This window comes from Fopius arisanus, unplaced genomic scaffold (assembly GCF_000806365.1).
Source record: "Fopius arisanus strain USDA-PBARC FA_bdor unplaced genomic scaffold, ASM80636v1 scaffold00062, whole genome shotgun sequence".
NCBI lineage: Eukaryota > Metazoa > Arthropoda > Insecta > Hymenoptera > Braconidae > Fopius > Fopius arisanus.
Window position 1 is genome coordinate 392,924 of NW_011887801.1, and position 23,436 is coordinate 416,359.

The 23,436-nt window shown below is 38.5% G+C and overlaps 2 protein-coding genes across 4 annotated transcripts; one reads left to right on the plus strand and one right to left on the minus strand.

Annotated features, from left to right (window-relative positions):
* Nucleotides 1-418: 418 nt before the first annotated feature.
* On the minus strand, nt 419-5,753 carry LOC105268853 (transketolase-like protein 2). 2 transcript variants are annotated; one of them, XM_011308716.1, is made up of 4 exons: nt 5,538-5,753; nt 2,451-2,596; nt 2,189-2,378; nt 419-2,126 (listed from the first exon to the last, which is right to left on the minus strand). In XM_011308716.1, the coding sequence occupies exons 1-4, from the start codon at nt 5,642-5,644 to the stop codon at nt 686-688; spliced, it is 1,884 nt and encodes a 627-aa protein (XP_011307018.1). In that variant the 5' UTR covers nt 5,645-5,753; the 3' UTR covers nt 419-685. The 2 variants fall into 2 exon arrangements, with proteins under 2 accessions (XP_011307018.1, XP_011307019.1); XM_011308717.1 differs by lacking the exon at nt 5,538-5,753 and adding an exon at nt 3,185-3,366.
* A 584-nt stretch (nt 5,754-6,337) lies between these two features.
* On the plus strand, nt 6,338-23,400 carry Rap1 (RAS oncogene family member Rap1). 2 transcript variants are annotated; one of them, XM_011308718.1, is made up of 4 exons: nt 6,338-7,145; nt 21,992-22,264; nt 22,476-22,757; nt 23,061-23,400. In XM_011308718.1, the coding sequence occupies exons 2-4, from the start codon at nt 22,082-22,084 to the stop codon at nt 23,148-23,150; spliced, it is 555 nt and encodes a 184-aa protein (XP_011307020.1). In that variant the 5' UTR covers nt 6,338-7,145; nt 21,992-22,081; the 3' UTR covers nt 23,151-23,400. The 2 variants fall into 2 exon arrangements, with proteins under 2 accessions (XP_011307020.1, XP_011307021.1); XM_011308719.1 differs by lacking the exon at nt 6,338-7,145 and adding an exon at nt 9,331-9,495.
* The last annotated feature ends 36 nt before the right edge of the window (nt 23,401-23,436 follow it).

Here is a 23,436-nt window from a genome sequence, read left to right on the forward strand (position 1 = left end):
GGCACCGAGAAATATTCTCGGTTCACGGACGACGCGCACCAACACTCGCTACTATGAAAAACTTCGGGCTGTTACGTGTCTCTACGCACATAAACAAACTCATGGACAATCGTGGGTGAATGTGTTTGAGGAAAATCCAGTTGAATTTTCTGCCGCTGGGTGTCGACCATTTTTCCTACCATTTTCACTGCACGCCGGAAGTGATGTGAGCTCGTGGTCAGGTGTAATGGCGATCCGCGGGGTTTTCAAATTCTCGTCTCTATGAATGGGAAATTTGAATTGATGAAATCTTTTTTAAATCTTGACATGAAATTTTTCGATTTTTTTTTTAAATTGAATTCTCTGTGGATCCCTTGAAATTGATAATAAAAATTTATTTATTACCCCCCGGTTTTATTTAAAATTCAAACAATAGTAATTTACGCAGAAACCGTGAAAAATATATTTTCCTCTTATACAGTTGTTCAAATCCCAAGACTTCAAACAGTTAACAATGCTCTGAAAAATCTGTAAATTTGTTTACAAAAGTCTGTATATAAACATACATAAACTGTAATATGTAAATGTGTATCAAACACGAGTCCACATCCAAAACTCGAGGCCGTCAAGCCCCTCATCTTCTGAACTACATTTTCAAAAAATAGAAAATTGAATTGGAATGTGGAATTGCGCTTCAGGAGACGACCTAATGCTTGACGATCTCCTGGACAGCAGCGATAATGTTTCTAGCGCTGATTCCAAAGGCATCAAGAAGAACGTTGGGCGGACCAGACCTGGGTACCTTAGGGACCGCGAGTTTCTTCACGATTATGCCCCTCTCCATGGCAACAGCAGAGGCCACAGCCTCACCGAGTCCCCCCTCAGGATAATGATCCTCCACCGTAATAATCCTGCCCCCAGCCTCTTTGGCATTACTAATAACAGCCGCAGCATCGAGAGGTTTAACAGTGAAAGGATCCAACACCCTGACACTGACACCAGCCTTTCCAAGCTCTTCAGCTGCCTTCAGGGCTTCATGAAGTGTTACTCCAGCTCCAATGAGCAAAACCTGATCGTTCTGACTGGACTTAACGACCTTAGCCTTTCCCACAACGAAGGGCTCATCATTTTTATACAAAATAGCAGTATTAGGTCTGGATGTTCTGATGAAGCAGATGCCCTTGGTGTTGGCAGCGAGCTCGACAGCCCTCTCCGTGCTGACAGCATCACTAGGGTAGAACACAGTGGATCCAGGAATGGTTCTGAACATGGCGATGTCCTCCAGACCCATCTGGGAAGGCCCATCCTCTCCGATGGACACTCCACAGTGAGAGCCCACAAAATTAACATTTGCCTGAGATATAGCCCCCATTCTTATCTGATCAAATGCTCTAGTAAAGAAAGTAGCAAATGCTGATACAAATGCAACAGTTCTGTCCCTGCAGGCAGCCCCTGTCGCCACACCCACGAGATTCTGCTCAGCAATGAAGCACTCGACGAAACGAGCTGGATCCACTGCTTTAATTTTATCAGCAAACGTCGAGTTCTTGGTGTCACCGTCCAGAGCAATCACTCGGGAATTATTTTGGGCGATTTTGGCGAGGGCAGTGCCATAGGCTAGACGAGTGGCTACTTGATCCGTGGATTTGTAAGCCGGTGGTGTCTGGAGTTTGATGTTGCTGATGCTGACAACTGGAGCGTCTTCGACAAGGGGTTTTTGGGGATGGAGACCCAGGGGTCCATGGTTCTTAATCAGAGATGTCAAATATTTAATTGTCTCCTCGGCTTTGTCACCTAGAGGCTTTCCATGCCAGTTCTCCAGGTCTTCGATGTTGGGGAAGAACTTGCCTTTGAAGGTCTTAGCCAGGATCGCTGTGGGACGACCAGTCGTCGTTTGGGCCTCGTAAAAGGCCTTCACGAGCTCCTCGACATCGTGACCATCCACCACAAGGGCGTTGAACCCGAAGGACTCAAGACGTTTACGGTACACCTCCAGGTTGTGCTGCAGAGCTGTTGGTTCACTCTGGCCAAGACGATTGATGTCGAAAATTGCACAGAGATTGTCTAGCTTGTAGTGGGAGGCGAAGCTCAGTGCCTCCCAGATCGAACCTTCTGCTGACTCACCGTCACCAATTAGGCAGTATACTCTGTAATTAATTTTTCAAAAGTAAATATGACGTATCTAAATTGTTTTGATCTTCTTAATTACCTGTAGCTGGCTCTATCGAAATTCTTGCCTACGTATGCCATTCCAGCGGCAACTGACAGCCCCTGGCCCAGGGATCCCGTCCCTACATCAATGAAATTCAGCCTAGGTGTCGGATGTCCCTCCAAGTCGCTGTCAAATTTCCTGAGATTCTGGAGCTCAGCAACTGGCAAAAGTCCTGCCTCAGCCCAGGCTGCGAAAATAATAAACATCATTACGTCTGGGTTATTCTCCAAGTAATTACAATTTTGTCAATTCAAATTACCAGCATAGAGGATCGGAGCAGCATGTCCTTTACTGAGAACAAATCTGTCGTTGTTCGCATCACGTGGGGCTGATACTTTGTACCGCATCACGTTGAAGAACAGGACAGACATGATATCTGCCATCGAAGAGCATGACGTTGGGTGGCTGTAAATAAATTTAAAAAATTGCTGGAAATTTCGTCGCTTTTCATATTGCGTGCGGATTAAATTCGAGTGAAACAGAAATATCGATCGGCTCGAGGTCGACAGAGGAAAACCGAAGGGAATGACTTTTCAAGGACAAAACTACTGAGATAACTTAATGAACACCTTGACAAATACTTTCCCTGATTAGTCCCCCCACTCTCAACTCATTCTATTCTCAACCGTAAAATAAAAAATAAAATGCGCTATCGATTCAAAAACAATCCCGATATATTTCCGAATATGCGAGGACAGCAAAAGCGCTGATAACAGCCGGGATTGTATCTCCCATCAATATCAAAAGGTCAAATAAAACGCGGCATTAATAGAGATAATTAAAACAACATTAAATACTTATTGATTAAAATATTTTGAAGGCAAATTTCGCGCTCGGCGCGCTTGAAAATATAAAAAAATCCTCTGCAACTCCTCACGAATGGTATTTGTTGTCGGAAATAATTCCAGAAGAACTAATTTTTTTTTAATCTCTTGGGGTTGATGAAATCTATAACCCGGATGATTATAATTTTCTAATTGGAGTGATTTTCACCCGCTCTTCGAAGCCTCGGTGGCTTTGACACTCAGGATCCTGAGGGTGTTAGCCATATCCTTGAGCTTCTGGATCTCCGTATCGCGCACCATGACTCGATTTTAATAATTATTTGAATTATTTAAACAAGGAGTGACTCGAACGACTATATCCTACGAAGGTTCGATAGGTACTGACTGCCGCCTCAACAAATATCGAACGAATCCCCTCGCGTCGGTCACTCGGATCATGGAAAATTGCCAGACGCGGGAATTATGTCCTGAATTTGAACCCTGAACCCCAGAAATTCCTGAATAATCCACGAATCGTTTCAATTTCAATTCTCTGGATTTTCAGAATTTTCAGGTGGAGTTACAGGTGTGGAATACAGCACTGGGGCATTACATAACATCTTCAACGATAATCTCACACTATCACTCACACCCCTAATACTGTGGATTACCATGACAATCAGGAAATTTTTAAAAAATCAGTGCATTTCAAGAGATTTTAATTATTTCACTCCAAAGTGGCGAAACTGTTCGAATTGATTTCGAGCGATAAGTTTTTTGTCAATAACTCAGAATTCAGAACTGGTACCTAAATTTTCAGTTGAACCTTTTTTGTAGAAATAATTGAGAGCTGCAAAAAAGGTTATTACAAAATTTTTGCTATCTGCGCTGGATTTGAAGATTTTTATCAAAATCTTTTTACTTTTGTGGGACTCAATCGAAGTGGTATTCGCAGAAAATATCTCTTCTATTATTCTTATTATTATCTCTGTACTTTATGGTAATATTGAAATTTAATTTATCATGACGATTTACTGTCTCTAAAGCGATTGGATATCCCAGCTCTTGGAATATCGTGAGACATCGAGCGATCCGAGGAGCCAATGGAAATTCTTCTAGAATCGCGTATACGTTCACATATTTTATTTTCCATTTCCTCTACTACTGTGACGACAGCACAAGACATGAAACAACTCATGTTCAATTCGTTTTGCTGAACTTTTACATAATGTTTAACGATATTAAATGAATTTCTATATCTTACATCTCTAATTCTGCATTGATTATTCGACGCATAAATCATATTCAAGCGTCATGCTGCCTTGAACTGAGTGTCGAGTATACGCAATATAATTACATGTCTATATGTACATGATGTGAACGAACAATGCCCCCCCAAGAATTGAAATCTCATTTTTTTTTCAGCCACAAAATGTCGGAACCCAAATGTGAATTGAAGTTATCGCACATGACGAATGATAAATTAATTCATTATGCTCATCTCGAGAGTGATGGGCACTAGATGAAGTTCTAGATATTCTCTCCGAAAAAAGTCATCGCGATAATTTATTTCCCGCAACTTGAGAAAATTAGACTTCATATGAAACTCGAGCGTCAGCGCAGAATTATTTATTCAAATATTCAGTGACGTTTCGAAATATAAAAATAAAACTATTTTAGAGTTCAGAAAACCAGAACACGTGGAGCAGAAATCAACCGGCGAAGGCCATCGCAGAATTCTATTAGAAGGATTTCCGGAAAAATATCAAGAGATCTTTTTTGTCGGGAATATAATCGCACGCAACAAAGGGTTTTAATGGTTTCATCTCCAATTGATGGTTTTCGACACAAATCAAAACTTTGAATTCGAAATATTTCATTTCACCACTTTTGGATTCTGTTAAAAGATTTTATTTTTATTCAGACTGAACCCGAAATTATGGGATTCAAATCATTATCAACGTCGAATTTTTAAAAACAACTTTCGTAAGACATTTTATCAGTTTCCGTCCACCACGTGTCATCCCGTACAAATGATTATGACCACGAGAAGTGATAACTGCAGACACTTTGGAATTGGCAGATATTATCAATTTACCTCGAAAGCTATCAATTAACGCGAAAATCATTAGAGACTTTTTTGGCAGCTGCTCCGATTTTCAATAAAAAAAATCTCTTGTAATATGCTCATAGAATCAATATTTTTCAAGATCCATCCGCATTTAAAAAAACTGAATGCCTTTGAAAATTCACGAATTTCGAGGGAAAATGAATGAAAACCGTGAATTATAAATTAATTATCCTTGAAAAATTAATGGAAGATAAGAAAATTCAGGAAAAATATAAATTTCTTGGAAATTCATGGAGATTCGAGAACAATCCTATTTTTTCCGGAAAAAATGTCAATTTCCAAAAACCTGAAGTCTTACTTCAAGTCAATTCTTTCATTTTAAATTGAATCCAACGCATTTTTTCTGAAATTTTAAGCGTTTTTTAACAGTCTGAATGAATACCGTCGACTTATGTGATTTATGATAGATATTAATTAGTGATCCAGTTAATACTGTGCCAGGGACACTTACCCAGACTTGCTAGCTTGAGTGGATCGAACAGAGTGGATTCTGAGTTTATTGGCGATATCCTTGAGTTCCTGGATAGTTTTAGCCTCGGGTTTGTGATAACTAGCCATGTTTAACCGTTTGATTATTTATTAAATCGGTGAAAAGCGCGGAATTGTCCGTTGGTAACGTTCCAATGGAAGACGAAGCCGGCAGGCGGAAGAATGAGGGCCAACAAGTTGCAACAAAATTCACCAAAGAGGATAAACCTAAGAAGCGAATCGAATCAGAAATTCAATCTCATTACATAAACATTAGTACCGACCCCAAAGAAGAGAGGGCGAAAAACCAGAAGACCCACAAAGCAAATCGGAATTACCGACGAGAATCACAAATCGGGGACCAATGGACCCGGAAATGGAATCGATTATATTCCTTAAAAAATCCTTAACAACCCTTTTTGGGTCCAATTCTTTCATTAAATAGGATCCGATCTCTTCGAAATTCGGAGGAAATCTCAATTATAAAAGGAAACGCTAGATCGATTTCAAGGTCAACCCGATTTTGACCTTAAATCGGGTATATTCACCCTATTTACCCACTGAATTGACCCATTACACCCAAAAAACGGATGATTGCGTTCTCTGTCCTTTAGGGTGAACACTAAAATTCACAAGGTCACCCAGAGCCTCTGATGGAGCTTTGGCTACTCTCAACGTCACGATCTACCGATAAAACAGTGTATGAAGGTTTTTCGAAGCTATCACCGGCCAAAAAACACGTCGAGGTATTTCATCAAGAATCTCAACACTCGATGCTGAAAAACGGAGCAGAGGCCCGAGAGGCATCGCCCTAGATAACGGTAGAATTGTGCGCTGTCCGCGGGTTTGTCTCACGCGTATAATCGAAACAGCGACAAGTTTCTAGTGATTAGAGAGTTGAAAAACAAAAAAGCCCCCCCAACTCGCCAAAAACAATAACTCCCCTCCCAAAAAAAAATCCCAAGTGCCCACCAAAACTCGTGGCCGAGACAATCACAGGGTTGAAAGTTGCTGATTCGCGTGGTAGACTTGTGTGAAAAATTCGATGAATCGAAAATTATTAATACGAGTTTTTAAAATAAACGGGTGATACGACACGACCGACGGGGAACGGCCCCCCCGCGCACGGCGTCTGTGCTTTTTTTTTTTATTCCAAGAAGAAGAGAAAAAAAAAAGCGACGAGAACGAGAAGGAGAATTTACACCGGGAGTCATCGGGGGAAAGAAAAAGAGGAAAAAAAAACAGGAATAAACGAGGGGAGAGAAACGCTGGAGAATTCGTTGGGATTCATGTGGCGAGTGAAGCCGGTGTGTTTAATTCACTTGTGATTAAAAGTGAGAGAGATATATCGGAGTCATTTCTTGTGGGATAAATTGATGAACCTGGGGTGGAGTGACGAGGTAAAAGACAAGGGAAGCATCTGATTGCTGGATAAATATCGGAGATATCGGTGGACAAAGAGTTGACCGAGGAATTCTTACGAGTTATTAACGAGAATCAGCGGTATCTCTTGTGTTGGAATCTGTTTTGCCCTTATTTTTTCCAACTGAGAGATCACAAGTACAACGACAACGGGGAATCGACGGAAGGGGTGAGTTTTTCTCTTTTTTTTTTCAATATTTTTAGCCACTTTTTTTTGGATTTTTCCGGCCCCTTTTAATCCCTTATCACCCCTTGTTTTTAGTCTCATCTTCTCCGGATATTGAACAATCTCTGGATTCCCGAGAGTCGGTGAGAAAAAATAAATAGATAGGGCGATGTGCTTCACCTTATTTTCACACCCCACGCACTGAATAATAACGCCTACACTTTTTTTTTTATCCGTGTAAATATGAAGACCGTTGAACGCTCAATCTTCCCCTTAATTCGCACCAATTGCAGCCACAGCCTCTGGCAATTGCGATACATCGAGTGCTCTGATAACATTCGATACTCTCGTTGATATCGCCCCATTAATTTCCATAAGTTTTTTCAACTAGAATCACCCTGCCAAAGCTCAGGAACTCAATTTGAAGATAATGTTGTTATTCAAATCGCCGGGGGAAAGAACTCCGAGGATAATTAAAACATTAACCATTCATTTATTCAAAGTCAGTAAATACGGTCTGCTGAGATAAACCGCACAATAGGGGAAAAAATTGTTTTGAAGAACAATTCAGTTGCTGTTAAGTTTATGAATTTTACGGAAATTCCACTGAAGTTAATCCGAGGGGAAATAATCTCTGGAATATTTCATTAAGTATCCGAAACTTTCCTTGATTTTTTAGCCGCAATTACCAATTAGCTCGCCATGATTTTTAATGACAACTGAATATTTCTTGCGTCAATCAAATTTTCTCTGACAATTAAAATTCATTCTACAGAAGATGTATCCTCGGAATTTTCTCTCATTGAATTATCAAGGTCGAATCATCTGTTCCCCACGCATACTTTTTGTATCAATACACTTGTTCTTATTCACAAATAAAAGGAACGTGTAATATATTCTTGAATGAACGCGTGTGGTACCAGTTTGGGAATGGAAAGCGCCAGCTCTTGATGATTCACACGATGAAGGCGAGTTCCAAGAAAACTGCATTCGAGTCGAGTAATATGAATCATTTTTTTAATAGAACGTGCACTTGAAAGGAAAAATTATCCTTGCGATGTACGCACAGTAATTATGCGCATGACGTTCCAATGGGTGAATTGAATTTGAAAGAATGATGAATTTCTTTTTGTCGGATCGCGATGGAATCAATTCGCTGTGTAGAAATCAGTGAAAAATTAATTTCACCATTCTGAAAGTTCTTTCCTCATTTTCAGTATATCCGTTCTGCTTTTTAACCTCAATTTAATGGACATTGCGCTTCCTCATGATGGATACAATCGTGCTAACCTCGTCAAAATTCTCCCCCGATTATGCGCAAGGTCGATAAAACCCGTGCGGGTTTTGTACTCAGCATTCAATATTCGGTACATGTTTTCACCGATTATCGGCTGTTTCATTCACTCTGTTTTGTGGATATCTCTTTACGTGTTGCTTCACATATGCTAACGGGAATTAATACCCAGCTCCATAACCGCACATACACAATTCATCTTTCCACCGTACGTCATTCAAAAAATATAATTGCTGAATCCTCCAAAAAATCACACAATCTCCATCAAAGATGTTCGACATCCTCCGAAAAAATTTACTTTCGTATTATCATTGTCGATGGCTCACGAAATTTCGTAATGATTAAAAAATTTTCATGCGTTTTCTGTAAAGGTTTATAATTCCTTTTCAAAGTTTTGAAAAAGTGCAGAAAAATTTCCACATCAATTTAAACTTGATGAGTCATTAAACAATGATAAAAAATAAAAACAAATAAATTTGGTAAATTTGGTGGGAAGTTAAAAATAAAAATTCTTCACTTGCTAAAACAATTTCTCAGTTCACAAGACCGGATAACGATTTCTGGTTTAATTTTATTTTAGGAGTTAATTCTGGTTAATAGATATTTTCGTGTTAATGAATAATATATACATTAATAATTATATTAACCAGTGGAGAAAGGAAAACCTGGAATTTTTCATAACGAAAACGAGTAAAAAGAAAGTGCATTATGACCAACCGAATCCGTCATTTCAATGATTTATATCCCGTTGAATCGAAAGAACTTTTGTTCGATATTCGTCGATGTTTTTTATTAGTGGGTTGCTTCATAATGGATTGGCTGTACTCCAAGCCCACCATTTGTCGCTTTTTTTGGCTGCCCCATATCAAAGACAGTTTCTTTTGTGCATTACAAGTGGCTCGTGATTCTGTTCAGTTCCGTCTGCAAAGATTAATGCCGATAAAATAAAAAGCATCGATTCCCCATCAACCGATTCAGCCGAGCAAATAATTCCTCATATCTCAAGTTAAAATATTCCCAAACAATAGTTTTTCATTGGTGAAAGACACTCGCGATGAAGTGAGTAATTAGTTTTGAAGTCTCCATTATCATCAGTATTTAGTAGCAGTAGTCTTGGAAACTTTTATCAAGGATGAAAGTCGTTTCTGAATGGATTACAGAAGTCGTCGAGTCACAATAATAGCGAGTTTAGCTGTCTCTTTCGCTCTCACGAGATTTATTTAGCCCCCCGAGAAAACATTTCTCAAGAATTTATTTTATTTTTTATTTGGATTTGTCTCCAACGCCCACTTCTACGGGCGAAGGGGTGGCTCGTTAATTTTACTCAATTCCTCGTATTCAATTTTCATCCATTCCCCCTCGCCATTACAATTCAACTCGTCCCATTCGATTGATAATCCCACTTAGCCCCCATGGATCCCAGCAATTGACGTTTGTCTCGAGTTTTATTTCTGTCTACATCTCTTTTGTTGAGGTTTTTTTTTTTCACTGCACTACCCACACGAGGGCTTTAGGTGGCATACGTGGAGACTTATTTTTTACTTTCGTTCTTTTGGCTTTGGTTTTATCCGCACAAAGTGCACTTGATCACCCCTAGATTTTCCTGTATATCTATTTTAAATCTGGTACCACCTGAGGCCCATTTGGCTATTAACAATCCTTTTGCAATTAATCGTTTCTGAATTAGCAGAATGAATTAGCAGGTTTTTGAAATTCAGCGACTTTGAGTTTTTAAGTCTATTTTTTAGGCTTAAAATTCTTAAACCGAATCGATAATCTCAGAATTGAAATGAGAAAACTTTTAATGTGGAGTTAAATCCGTGGATTTTCCCTTTTTTAATTATTCTCCATTTTATCCGAGATCTTTTGAACATGAAAGTGATCCTGAATTAACGAGAATCTCATGGTTGGGCTGTGAATTACGGAAACATGGCGCAATCTCTTCATTAAAATAAAGAAAAATCGGTGGTTTATTTCAGTGAAGTAAAAAATCCAACGGGTATGAGAAAAATCGGTGGATTTTCGGTGTATCATGGGGGAGAAAATGGAGACGATGGTTAACGAGAAGAGTCAAAGCAGGAAGAGAAGGCTGGGAGGGCTGGAGGGCTGGAGGGAAATCTTTCTCACGATGGATGGAGATAAAAAAGAAATCGGTAGGGGAAAAAGAGAGAACGGTGTAGGGGATGTTGAAAGAAAAAATGCATGGATAACGTGGGCGAGGAAACTCGTCGTCTACTCGTGTTATAACCGAATAAGAATAAAGTTCACGAACCTCTACATGAGTCATTCTACAATCGTGACTGTTTTGGTGTCACGCAAGGCCGATGAGGTCCTCGATTCATCCAGCGGATATCGAGGGATCGTTTCCGGTTTTGAGTTACCACTGCAATACCAAATATCAGGCTTAACAATTTTTTTTTATTCGAGGCACTTTTCGATTTTTTTTTTTTCTATGGATGTCCGGTCATTTCTTGAATCGGTTTTATGTTCGTCTCAGGTGTTTTTATCCTCAAAAATCGGTAATAAATCAAATCACACGTTATCTTCCTCATAATAATTTAATCATTTATCGTTCTCAAGGAATAATTCATTTATTTCAAATGAACCTAGATTAAATAAACCATTTATTCATATAGAATAAAAATCTATTCGATTCAAATAAATTTATTTCATGTTTTTTGATTTTGAATATTTCTCAATTTTTCCTCGGACAAGGAAAATCTCATTCTTATCACACACTCATTTTTTTGGTAAAACATTTATTAGTTTATTTTTCATCTCTTCATTTCACGGTAATTACTCCACCGAATTTCGCCGAGTTAAATCGTTGATAAAAAATAATATTAAAATATTCGCGTACATTCTGTGGTTTTGATGGATGTACTCCAGGGCAGAGCGGAAATTCTGGCGTTAAATAAATGTATTACCGGTCATCACTTTGTTGCCAGTGCCCTCGTTACGTAATCGCACGTTGCAATTAACGGCGATAATGTAATGTCGTGTGTTATTCTGGATTTGAATTTGGGGTGAGCAAAAATGGAATTTCAATATTATTCGAAGTTTTTTTTTTCACGGCAGATATAATTAATTGTTACGATGAAATGTGGCATTCATTGTTGTGTTTAATGCATGGGTCAGTGTGGGGCCGAGGGGACAATTAATTGTCGAGTTGCGTGGAAATGCTTGCGTCATAATTGTGATTGTGTTACACCGACACATTTGCTCATAATGGAATGCAGAGGGTGATATCACAGTGACATCAGGAACTTCGGGGGAAAACATCGACATTTTGTTCTTCGTCATTCCATCAAATCGGTCCCTAACTAATTAACGAGCATCAATCAATTTCCATTTATCTCACAAGTAAATGAATTGAAAATGAATTTACTTGGCAAGTTAAACTATTTTTCCCACCGTTAAATCGTTTGTGGGGCGTATAAACAAAGTAATTGAATTTTTTAATAATGGCTGGATTGATAGATTAGGTCTTGTTGGAATTTTACTGATAATAGCGTTGTGAGAGAATTAAACAGAACCGGTTGTTCCTGATCAATGCGAACCATTCTGGTGGTGTTTATCTCTCGGTGCTGATAGAAAAATGAGAAAAACTTGTGATGTTAATGTATTGGTTGAGCGTAGGTAGGGCTTTCCACAATCGTGATCGATTATAGTCGACACTCTGGAGAGAAAAACGGGAACAATGGGGGAATATTTGACGGGAAATGGCGTTGGCGCGTGTGCGGATACTGCGAAGGACGTCTTTTCCATTTTCACCAAGACCGACGCTCTCCCCCGGAAATAAATTTGCCGATAACAATTTCTGGGGGAATTATGTCACTGGCTCCAGTCCCACGACGCCACCAGCAATCATTACCTTGACCCAAAAGTTATTCCAGATCAAACTCCAAAAGTCCTGCCAAAATCCAAAAAACAACCCTGAAATTGCCATAAATTCTAGGATTCATCTTACCAGTTGGAGGACCAGGTCAAGGACGAATTTCTGAATTTCACTATTTTTTTTTAACCAAAAATTAACTCCGATTCAATCGATCAATCGATTTATCTTCAAATCCAGTAACGATACGGTAAATTGTAATAAATTTCCGTAAAAATCTCGGAATCCATCAGAAATATCAAAATTTTCGTAATGACTTTTTTTGTAGTCCTAATTGAGGGCTACAAAAAAGGTCTCCAATAAAAATCGCTATCTCCCTTATTTCCCGAGATATCCATGATTTCCGCACTGAATTGACAGTCCATCTACTAAAAGACTAAAAATTGCGAGAAAATTGCAAATAACAACTTACAAATGATACATCAATAAATTCTTCGTCATTATCGCGTCCATTCAATTATATTGCATCCAAGATACTTCTCAGGTTTGCAAAATGGTTTTTTTCCTGGAGAGGATGAGGGCATCTGAATTCTCATTATGAAAACGGAGTTTATTGATACAGAATAATGGGAGAGTCCTCGAGCCCTTGTCCGCCATCAGCTCTGCATAAACATTTATTCAAGCAAATGAGTGTCAATATTATCGAGAAATACAAGTATAAACCCTCCAAGCCCGTTGTAAATCACTCCCTCTGTTTTATCTGGGAATGCATACACGAAAAATGGCGAGTACCTGTTACTGATCTGTAATTGGTGACACCGAGTTTTCTCAACTCGAAGTGGGTGACGTCTCCATCTGCTGTTTCCGGATTTTACTTCCTGGATGATTGGGGTCAACGACCACTGGAGACCCACGTCAGCAACTCGGAAATGGAGTGTTTGCTACGCTTGACCATACGTCAGTTACTAATCGATACATGGAGTAATTAAATTGAATAAATCATTGAATCGTCGATGGTTATCAGCCACTATCCGATTTGGAAATATTTTCCGCGAAAATCTGCGAAAATCTTGCAAGTCTTCCAAATTTTCCAAATTTTTCCACTCCATCTCCCAATCCCGCAATTGATCCGAATCAATCGATTTATTTCACTGATTAAATTACATTTTTTATTTATTTGGATGAATAATTTATGCGGTGTACCTCGTCGTGTCGAATGGAACCGGTAGTAAGCGTTTATTTTTTCAAGTGGGGAAATGCATTTCTGTGTTCCACTTGAAAAAGTCATTTTTCCATTCTTTACAATGCATTTTTATTTTTACTCCCTTTTCCATGTAGAGTACCTAAGTACTGACGTCATTCTGTTATCGCGATTCCATGGGGCGACGAATGTATTATTAGTTTTATTTGCGAAGGGGTGGAATAACAAATAGATGATTGACACTGGATTGTCGTTGACAGTTAATCGGAAAATTGGCGGATCTGGAAGATGGAAAAATAGATGGGAATCGGGAAGAAATGGGAGATTATTGAATCGCGGTGGTACTGCCATTATCGAGGCTTTAGAAGTCGATCTTTCGAGTTGATAACGAAGTTTCAACTTCCATTCCAAGTTCAACCTGTCGAACGTCGAAACGGGTTTAACTTTCGTCGCCTCACTGGGATTGCCTGCGAGGGGATAAGGAGGGAAAGTTTTCAGAATTTCTGATCGATGCTAATCAGTCGATTCGATTTTATATTTTTCGCATGATCATGTCGGCATTAACAATCGGATTGATTTATAATTTCTTGGATTCCCGGGTTAAAAAAAATTATAATCGAAATATTTTTCCCAAATTTTCAAAAAATTTTTGGAAAACTTTTTTTCAAAAATAAAATTGTTTTGTTTTCCTTTTTTTTGTTTCATAAAAAAAAATTCTGAAAAGATTTCCAGAAATTTTTTGAAAATTTGGAAAAAATATTCCGATTACAATTTTTTATTACCCAGGATTTATCGAATTACTGGAGATTTTCGAAATCTTAATTTTTTTTTTGACATCCAAGACTAATTGAACATTCAATTTTATTCAAATTCTATTGGTTTTATTTTTTAATAATCAGGAACAGCGATTTTTTTTCGCTCAACCCTGACTCATGAGAATATTTTCCCCACATTCGCGATATAACAAATCTGCCCCAATACAGTGACGTTCAAACGTGACTCGTCGACGCGTTTTTGCCGGAAGTCGTCAGGCGAACCGGAAGCCCCGTTGGTATGTGAGATAGACAAAGTGAGTGAAGCATTGAGCCAAGGAATAGCCAACTGCAAAATCACTGCATTTTCGCATAAAGAGTTGAGGATATTCCCCACTCGTATCGCCAAAATTCATTTTTTTTTCCGTCTCCCGATAAATTATCGACGGCTTTGACATAACAAAATATAATGTTGCTATCCACCATTATTTAATTCAACAACTCACGAAATTTTCAGATGTAAACATTTTCCTGGGTTTTTTCAATTTTTTTTTATCGCAGAAAAAATGGTATTCCTTCGTTATTAAAAAAAAAAAACAGAAATCGGAAGTTTTTGATTCGTTGATAGAAAAATTAAGACAAGTCAACGAAAAACGTGAATTTTGGCTGAAAGGGTGGGAAAATTTAAAAATAGAAAACATGGGGATGTGATTCTACCCAACGACAAGACTGTTAATCGATTCCTCGACGAACTCCCCAATTCACTTCCGCTTTCAACATACCGACAGCATTCAAAGTCCAAGGTACAAGGTGAGTCCCAAAAAAAAAAACCATTAAAATTCTCCACTCCCAAAAGAAGATATAAATTAATTGTCTTCTTAACCGCTTTGTAGAAATACGAGAAAAACACTTTTTACACCGTCCAAGAATTTTTCGTCGCTATTTCCGGTCCCCAAGTCGAATCATCCATAATTCATTAGACGTGGCCCTGAGATTATATGGATTTTCACAGAAAAATCTAGTGTTTCTGACTTAAATCTGTGGTTTTCCCTACAAATCGACAATAAAAAAATAGCAAATTATAATTATCCCACTTTACCCAGAACTTCGAAATTATTAATTGAAATTCGAATTATTAAGCACTGAATCTTCATTATTACATGATTTTATATCTTTCGCCGGTATTTCCGGTCCCCAAGTGGATTTTATCAAATTATCATTTATCAAATGCGGTCTTGTAATTTCGAATTTTTTTCCAGAAAAGGCTAGTATCTCCGACTTGAATAAAAAATTCCAAATTACAATTATCTGACTTTGCTGGGGATTTCAATTAAAATTCGAATTATTCAGCGCTGATTGTACTTTTTTATCGAATATTGTTTTGTATGAAATCACGTATTAATTTCAAATTATCACTGAGACCTTTCAAATAGAGTAACCAAAACCTCGGTAATTTTTTTTCCACCAGATACCAGCCAGATTGAAAAATTTCACCGATGGAATTTCTTTTGTCTCTGCATTCACTCCGGTTTTTGCCGTTTTTTCCCCATCGCACAATCGTTTCATCGGTTCGGGAATTTCCAACGAAATTCTAGCCATTGGAAAATAGTCTCGTTAAAAAAATTCCACATATCACACCCAGAAAAATTATTTATTCATCAGATTAAAAAGTAATTACCATTGATAAATCGAATTACTCAATTCTAACGGCTCTAATGAAATTTTCTAATGAAAATTAAATAGAATAATCCAATTCTGGAATTATCCAATTTTCATTAATTCGTTCACTTTGCTCTGAATTGAAATAAGTTGACCTAATAAACTGTTTTTCAGCGTCAGAAATTAATGCGGCATTATGGTAGGTTCACATGGCGATAAATCGCCTCAATTATCCCGTTTTTTCCTCCGACAATTAAAAAAAAAATTGCACCGCTGAGCACGCAAACATCAGACGAAATATTCTCATGATGATTTAGTATGAAGGGATTGGGGGTCTAGAAAAAAAAAATGGAGAAAAGGGGGCTAGAGTCTTTGGAGTGGCTGGAGACTTGAACGATTCATCAGGGAAAACACGTAGCTCGTGAGAAACTGATTCATTCGACGATAGGTACCTAAACCTCGTAGCTGCTGTGATCCCTGCCAGGATATGCCATCAGCTCGTGGTAATAGCTTGCACTGGTGAATTATACGACTTGTCCAGCTTCCAGGGTGAGGACAGGTGTGCACCTTCTGGACGATCGTAAAGAGTCCTCAAGTCCTGGTAATAATCTTTGAGAGACAGAGCCATTGGTGACAAAACACTTGGCTCCTATAACTCCCTGGGTGTCGTGACGGTGTCTCGTTTATTATCAACAGTTACACCATATCCTGCCCCCAGGAAATCGCCTATCTCGACGCACCACACGTCCCATTATTTTTTTCAATCCTCGAAAACATGTCGTTTGTGCTGAGGTCTCGGCCATTTTATCGGGGTGGAAGTATTTTCACGACTTTTTTTTTCATTCTTTCATTCATTCTGTTCAATGTACCTCGCATTTTATTCATGATTACCCACGAATATTTCGTTAATTGAAAGAATTCTTCAATTAATAATATTTAAATGTAAAATTTCAGATTGGATTACATTTTATTTGATTCGATTCAATGAGAGAATAAATCCTATTATCTGAAAAAAATTCTGTAATTATCTTCTCTAGTATTTACTCATTACGATTCAATTGCTCAAACGAAGTTTATAATTTCAATGTTTTTTCTTCTGGAAAATTAGAATTTATGGGTTTTTGCAATTTTTGTCTTGTGAAATAGGGATATTTCCTTAAATTTACAGGATTGAAAAAATATTCAATTTCCATCGTCCTTATTACATTCTCGGCGATTGAATTTATGAATTAAATCACGGGATCCCGGGTAAATTTCAAAAATTGTATTCCCCGTAAATTTGTTTGATTTTCTGGAGGATTTAGACCCCTGGGTGGAGGCTGAAACTGCCTGGAGAAAAATCTCCTAGCGATTTTATCCACACACTTCCCTTTTCCTCGACGAGACACCCCAGTGTCGGTTTTAATGCAGAAAAACCGGGCTATCACAACACTTCTCCTGCGGTATGTGTCCTCGAGGCAAAGCCCACAGATTTTTTTTCTTCCTATTTACAAGTGGGAGAGCACATGCATGCGCAATTTTTTAAGCCGCAGTGAATGTGTAACGCGAGGGAGTCAGCGTTATGAAGATGACGATGAAAGAAACGGAGAAAATTCCATCACCGTGATGATGTTTTTCCAGTGAAAAATCGATATTAATTATGCCGCACTTCCAGATGAGCAGTGTAACGAGCGATTTAATCCGCATGGGAAGGAAAAAATTATAAATATCAAAATTAAATTCCGAGATATTCCTAGAGAACTAAAAAAAAATTTTAAAATTCCCATCAGTCTGAACTTATTCTAATTTACTAAAATCAGGCCTTTCAGGTCTTTACAGTTAAAAAACATAAATGAAATATTATTTTAACAGGAATAATAATATAATTTATACCATTACATAAAATGGAAAGATTGAAATGCAGAAAATGGTGTATATTCACTTGCTGCATAAAACCGGAGTGCCTTAATGGATCAAAAAAGTGGAAATGAAAAATCGTATGACTTTTCAGATTATTCGCAGAGCAGAAGCTCTCGGGAACATTGTTGTTTATTTATCCCGGATATCGAGCTGATGTCAGCAGAAATTCCGTGCTCCTCGTATTTTCGTATATCTTCCGACAATAATTCCCGGTGTCTCATCAGTCTCACGTTAATTCCCAACAAGATATTCATTTTTACGAATTCATCCAGAAAAAAAATTGCTGACACTCGATCAATAGACGAACTCAGCTGACAACCACCTGAAAATGAATTTATAAAAGGATATGTACAGGGTACACGCGTTAAATTAACTCTGACCATGAAAATTTAGTTTGCAGGACGAAACCCCATCGAGGGGCCAATTCACTTTGATGGCGTTTGGTTTCGATGAATAATTATTGCAATCGGATGAGAATTCTGAGTATCAATTTAACCGCTGAAACTCGAATTAGGTTTTCGATACTCTCTGATACCCTCTGATTGGATTTTCAATCAATTCATCTGGCTATCTGGGGATTAATCGAGAAGAGGGCGATTGCCGATATAGATTGGAGCAGATTGGACGAGAGGACTCCAGAGAGGGAAGAGGTACTTTGGAAAAGAAGATCAACTTGATCCAGCCGAGATTTCGCGGAATATCCCCGAATCTAGGAGAGCTAGTGAAATTTTACCCGGGACTTCATTTGTAGAGCAGAATGAGAGCTAGAAAAAAGTCCCAACATAAACTCCGCTATCTCTTTCAACTCCAGAGATATTCCAGAAAAAAATCTCGAGTATTAACTCAATCGACTTCTTCCTTTTTAGCTGTTGCTCTCGGGTTGATGGTCATTGTTTTATCCACTGGGGATGCCAACAATTAAGTAATCAGCCAACGAATGTGGAAATTCGGGGAAAGAAGAAATTCATTGACGAGAACAGGAGAAACCTCGAGGAGTTGGCGTTACATGCGACCGAGCAAGAAGAATGTACACTCCTGTTGAAACATTTCTCACTCCACGTGCCGATTTTAATCTACGCAGGAAACTGCTACACTAGGCGTAAATACCTCTGGAGTACAAATAAAATGAAGGAAAAAATTGAGGGGAATGTCGAGAGCAAACAAAAATAAATGTTAAAGTTTAATCCATCCTGGGCTGTCCCCAGGGACATGCACAGGTGTCTGGGACTCTTCATCGTCAAGTGGTTGTGGCTTTTGTTCTCCTCTTCTCTGGTCTGTTCGACGTGGTGCTTGTTGGAGAGGTAAACAGGAAGTTGGCTGCGTTGATGGCATGGGGCCCCATAAAAGCCAGAAGGTGGGTTAAAAGTCGAGGGGTCGGGGGCTGGAGAGGGCATCATTGTGACATACTTTTGTCGCACAATGGAATGAGATCGAGGTGTCTTCAACTGCATCGCTATTCTTGCCGTTTTTTTTTCCTCTCTGGACAACTCTCCGGGAAAATTTCTCATTCCCGGGAATACTCGATGTGCAATTCAGCAGGGAACCCGAAAAACGACCAACTGAATATTCGATTTTTCGTTATTACCGATTTATTTTCAAAACCATCGATTTTAGGGCGAAACTTTGGAGAACTTTTTTGTAGGTCATTTCATGTTCTAAAAAATCGATTTTTTGTCATTTTTTATTAAAATCAGTTTTTTTTCAGAATAATTGGTTTTAAAGACAATGTAAAATTCCTTTTATCTCATTTTATCACTTCTCTACAACAATAATAATAATTATTATTATTATTCGTTTTTTAAATAATATTCCGTGAAACTCTTTAGCTCTTGGAATTGTGAGACGAAATTTTCTGCAACTCATTAAATCCTCGACAAAAGGTACCTGAAATTGAGAGAACTTTACTGAAATGACGAAATATCTAGAAAACGGGCATTGATACCCAGAGAAAGTACGTTTTTATCCTCCACTCGATGAAAAATAAAATGACCTGGGGATTACTGGCTGAGTTCCACCTTGAGTACCAGTTGATCCCAGTTCGAACGATTGGGATTACATCGTAAAGAGCTGTTGGGGAATGGAGAAAACTCAAGCTGGGATAATCGTATTTCTATAAGTTGACCAATGGTTGTGTCACGTCCCACCGAGATTCGCCCCAGGACTGCGGAGTCAAGTTGGATGTACCACCCCAAATGTTTCCTTCGGGCACACGCGAAAAAAAAAAATTTCCAACAAAAAAAAAATCGAATTCACTGCGCTCCAATTGACATTCGTGTCGGTTATCACGAGTCAGGCGAGAGTGGACTCGATGCCAACCCTCGATTTCATTGCTATATCACTCGGTTTAATGGACCCATCGATTCGCATTGTGTTATGTCATCGATATCGGGATATTTCATTCGATATTGGTAAATAGGTCGTGGAAATTATTTTGATCTATCCAACGATTCGCTGCTGAAAGAAACGCGACTAGGAAGTTATCAGATCTCGACATGTTCATTTTTATTATTTACTGAGTTACTGGTGAGGAGAGGAATTTCGAAGTTCTCTAGGAATTCATTCATGACTCAATATTAATTCAGATTAATATTGAGAGAATTCAGATTAAAATTGCAGAGAATTTTGATATTCGTGGAATATTTTTGTCAATTTTATTAATTCCTGTCGATTTTCATGGAATTATTATGTGATTCACGTTTAATTATTTTTTTTATTCCCGATTTATTTAAAAATAATGAACAGAATAGAGTGTGAATAGCGAATAATGACCACTGAATGGCAAAAATAAGATTTTCATCATGAAGAAAAAATCGTAAATGACACTCTTTGGCGTTTGTAAAATGTCAATATCGATAGACCAAAGTCCCTGAGGACTAAAGTGGGAGGCTGGCTCCCGAGTGCGTTCAAGTGTATCAGACTACTCGGCCAGATAACGTATTTACAGCCCCCTCAAAGTGTTCCCGTCCAGGTTTCCATCGGTGTGATATACGTGTGCGTGAGCTGTTTGGCTGTATCAGGTCCTTCAATTTGTCAGGTCCATTCGGGCATCATCACACGATGGGATTAGAGGGTTACCACTCAAAACGTTTCACTCCAAAAAGCTACGTTAACAGATTGATAACGTACATGACGTATCTCCACTGCGATTTATCCCCAGAAGATTGACGAAAAATTTTGCTCTCACCGCATGACTCCATGACTCTCTGATTCATCCATCTCGTTGTATAATTAGCAATGATGAATAACCGGGAAGTGGACGTGCCACACATCTCATTCAATTTTCCACAGCGTCTCACCATTGCTCCGATTCATTTCCTCGGTGGTTGAACACTTGATGGCACATCCGGAACCTACGGGGGAGATTAATTCCAGCAGACAAGCTACTGCTGTTGATAAAGGGGATTTAGTTCATACCAGAGATATTCTCTTGTTGATTTTAAAAACAACTCTGATTCATTCACCTCTCGCAGAAGAATTCCATTCCAATTCACGAGAAAAAGTCTTTTGCATTAATAATTGAATAAAAATTCACAGCACATTTAATGATTAATGAAAAATTATTGAAAATTATGAATAAGGAAAATCCGTGCGATTATTGAATTAATTTCCTGGTAGAATAAAATAAATAAGAAAGTGATTTATCAGATTCCACGATTTTTTAAATTGACAGGAGAATATTCTCCTGCATCGAGCAAATCTTCTCCATCAAAGGTTCTTTTTTTTTCTCAGACATTGGTTTATTTCGTTGGCAATTTCGCGATCCAATTAGCGTTATTGCCCCGTGTATTTCGGCTTCATGTGTATTTTGTACTTTTACGATTGAGTCGAGCCACTCGCAGGTCCAATCTGGGGGCTAGACTCAGACTTTACGCCCCAAAAGTGGGACAATTAATTAATTAAATTAACGTGGAGTCCCTCCGAATTTCCCTCCCAGAGAGTTCTCATTGGATTTCACTGGTCCATTGAGACGTTGACGTCAGATTGAGTGATTCCTTTCGGATGGAAATTGTTGCATAATGGTATCGCCATCCTTCAGAAATCATCGAGGAATCGACAATAAATCCAAGAATAATTAACTCCCTGTCTCATTGTCCGCAATGTCCCTCGGATTTCCAATTGCACAAAACCCTCAGCCAATGAATTCTCGTATTTTCCCTCCCAGCGTAATGGAAATACTATGTGAAATACTCATGCTATTCTGCTCCACAGGTGCAGCTCGAAACGAAAGGAGGACAAGACGCGGCGGATTCGGTGACCCCTCGGCTGTGACAAGGAATAGATAGTCTAGGGACAATAACAATGCGTGAATATAAGATAGTTGTTTTGGGAAGTGGTGGTGTTGGCAAATCAGCCCTCACTGTTCAGTTTGTTCAGGGTATATTTGTTGAAAAGTATGACCCAACGATTGAGGACAGTTATCGAAAGCAGGTTGAGGTTGATGGACAGCAGTGTATGCTGGAGATCTTGGACACAGCCGGCACGGTAATTTTTTTCTTCGATTTATTCCATTATATTCTATGAACTTCCTTCTGTCAATGTCCAATAAATAATCGGACATTCGTTGAATGGAATTCTTTCCAAATTATCCCATTTCTATGTTCCATAAATATCGTAGATCTGGAATAATTATATTTATTATTCATCGATGGTTCTGGAGAACACGGAATTTTAACGAGTTTTTTTCATTTTCAAGGAACAATTCACAGCCATGAGGGACCTATACATGAAGAATGGCCAGGGTTTCGTTCTAGTTTATTCAATAACAGCCCAATCGACGTTTAACGATCTACAGGATCTCAGGGAACAAATATTACGGGTTAAGGACACGGACGATGTTCCAATGGTACTGGTCGGCAACAAGTGTGACCTGGAGGACGAGAGGGTAGTGGGAAAAGATCAGGGCGTTAACCTTGCACGACTATTCAACTGCGCCTTCATGGAGACCTCTGCCAAAGCTAAAATTAATGTTTATGACGTAAGTTGAATTTGTTATCGATCACTAGAGTTTCATCGGGTCGTTGAATATTCATAATTTTTTTTTAATTTTTCTCCGGCGAAAAAATAACGAAAAATTAACGAAAAAGTAACAAGTTCATTTAGCTGACATTTTCATTTTCGAGGATTAACTCAGAATCTGTGAGAGATACCGGAATCGTCTTCAGGACCGATTTTATAGACTGGAATGAGACCTGTAAAATAAGTCCTTACGATAATTTCGGTATTTTGAGTATAACAGGGTTGAATTTATATTCAAAAATGTTCTATCAATTTGTTCCAGGTGTTCTACGACCTCGTGCGACAAATCAATAAAAAATCCCCCGAAAAGAAGATGAAACAAAAAAAGAAATCGTTGTGCCTACTTCTGTAAGGTAGAGGCGGCCTTGGCCGCAAACCACCCGCGTGACAACCAACATTAAAACGAGAAAAAGAAAATCCAACAAGTAATCAAGAATAATAACTAAAAAAAAAAAAGGCCGAAGGATAGCAGTGGTGAATCAGGGGATAAGGCGGACATGTGAAGAGGATTTCACCACTGACACGAAATAATTGGGGTAAAGAAAAAAAGACAGCAAAACTACCAGAAACAAAAAATTTCAATCACAATGCAGAAAAAAAAATGAGACCAGCCGGAGAATGCACCCGAGGGCGATGAG

What these genes read in the sequence shown, in the direction of transcription:
- LOC105268853 (XM_011308716.1), bottom strand. Translation starts at nt 5,644, where the DNA reads ATGGCTAGTTATCACAAACCCGAGGCTAAAACTATCCAGGAACTCAAG. An exon ending in TGCTCCGATCCTCTATGCTG is followed by an intron (nt 2,379 to 2,450) that starts GTAATTTGAATT and finishes TTATTTTCGCAG; the next exon opens with CCTGGGCTGAGGCAGGACTT. An exon ending in TTCGATAGAGCCAGCTACAG is followed by an intron (nt 2,127 to 2,188) that starts GTAATTAAGAAG and finishes AATTAATTACAG; the next exon opens with AGTATACTGCCTAATTGGTG.
- Rap1 (XM_011308718.1), top strand. Translation starts at nt 22,082, where the DNA reads ATGCGTGAATATAAGATAGTTGTTTTGGGAAGTGGTGGTGTTGGCAAA. An exon ending in TCTTGGACACAGCCGGCACG is followed by an intron (nt 22,265 to 22,475) that starts GTAATTTTTTTC and finishes TTCATTTTCAAG; the next exon opens with GAACAATTCACAGCCATGAG. An exon ending in CTAAAATTAATGTTTATGAC is followed by an intron (nt 22,758 to 23,060) that starts GTAAGTTGAATT and finishes AATTTGTTCCAG; the next exon opens with GTGTTCTACGACCTCGTGCG.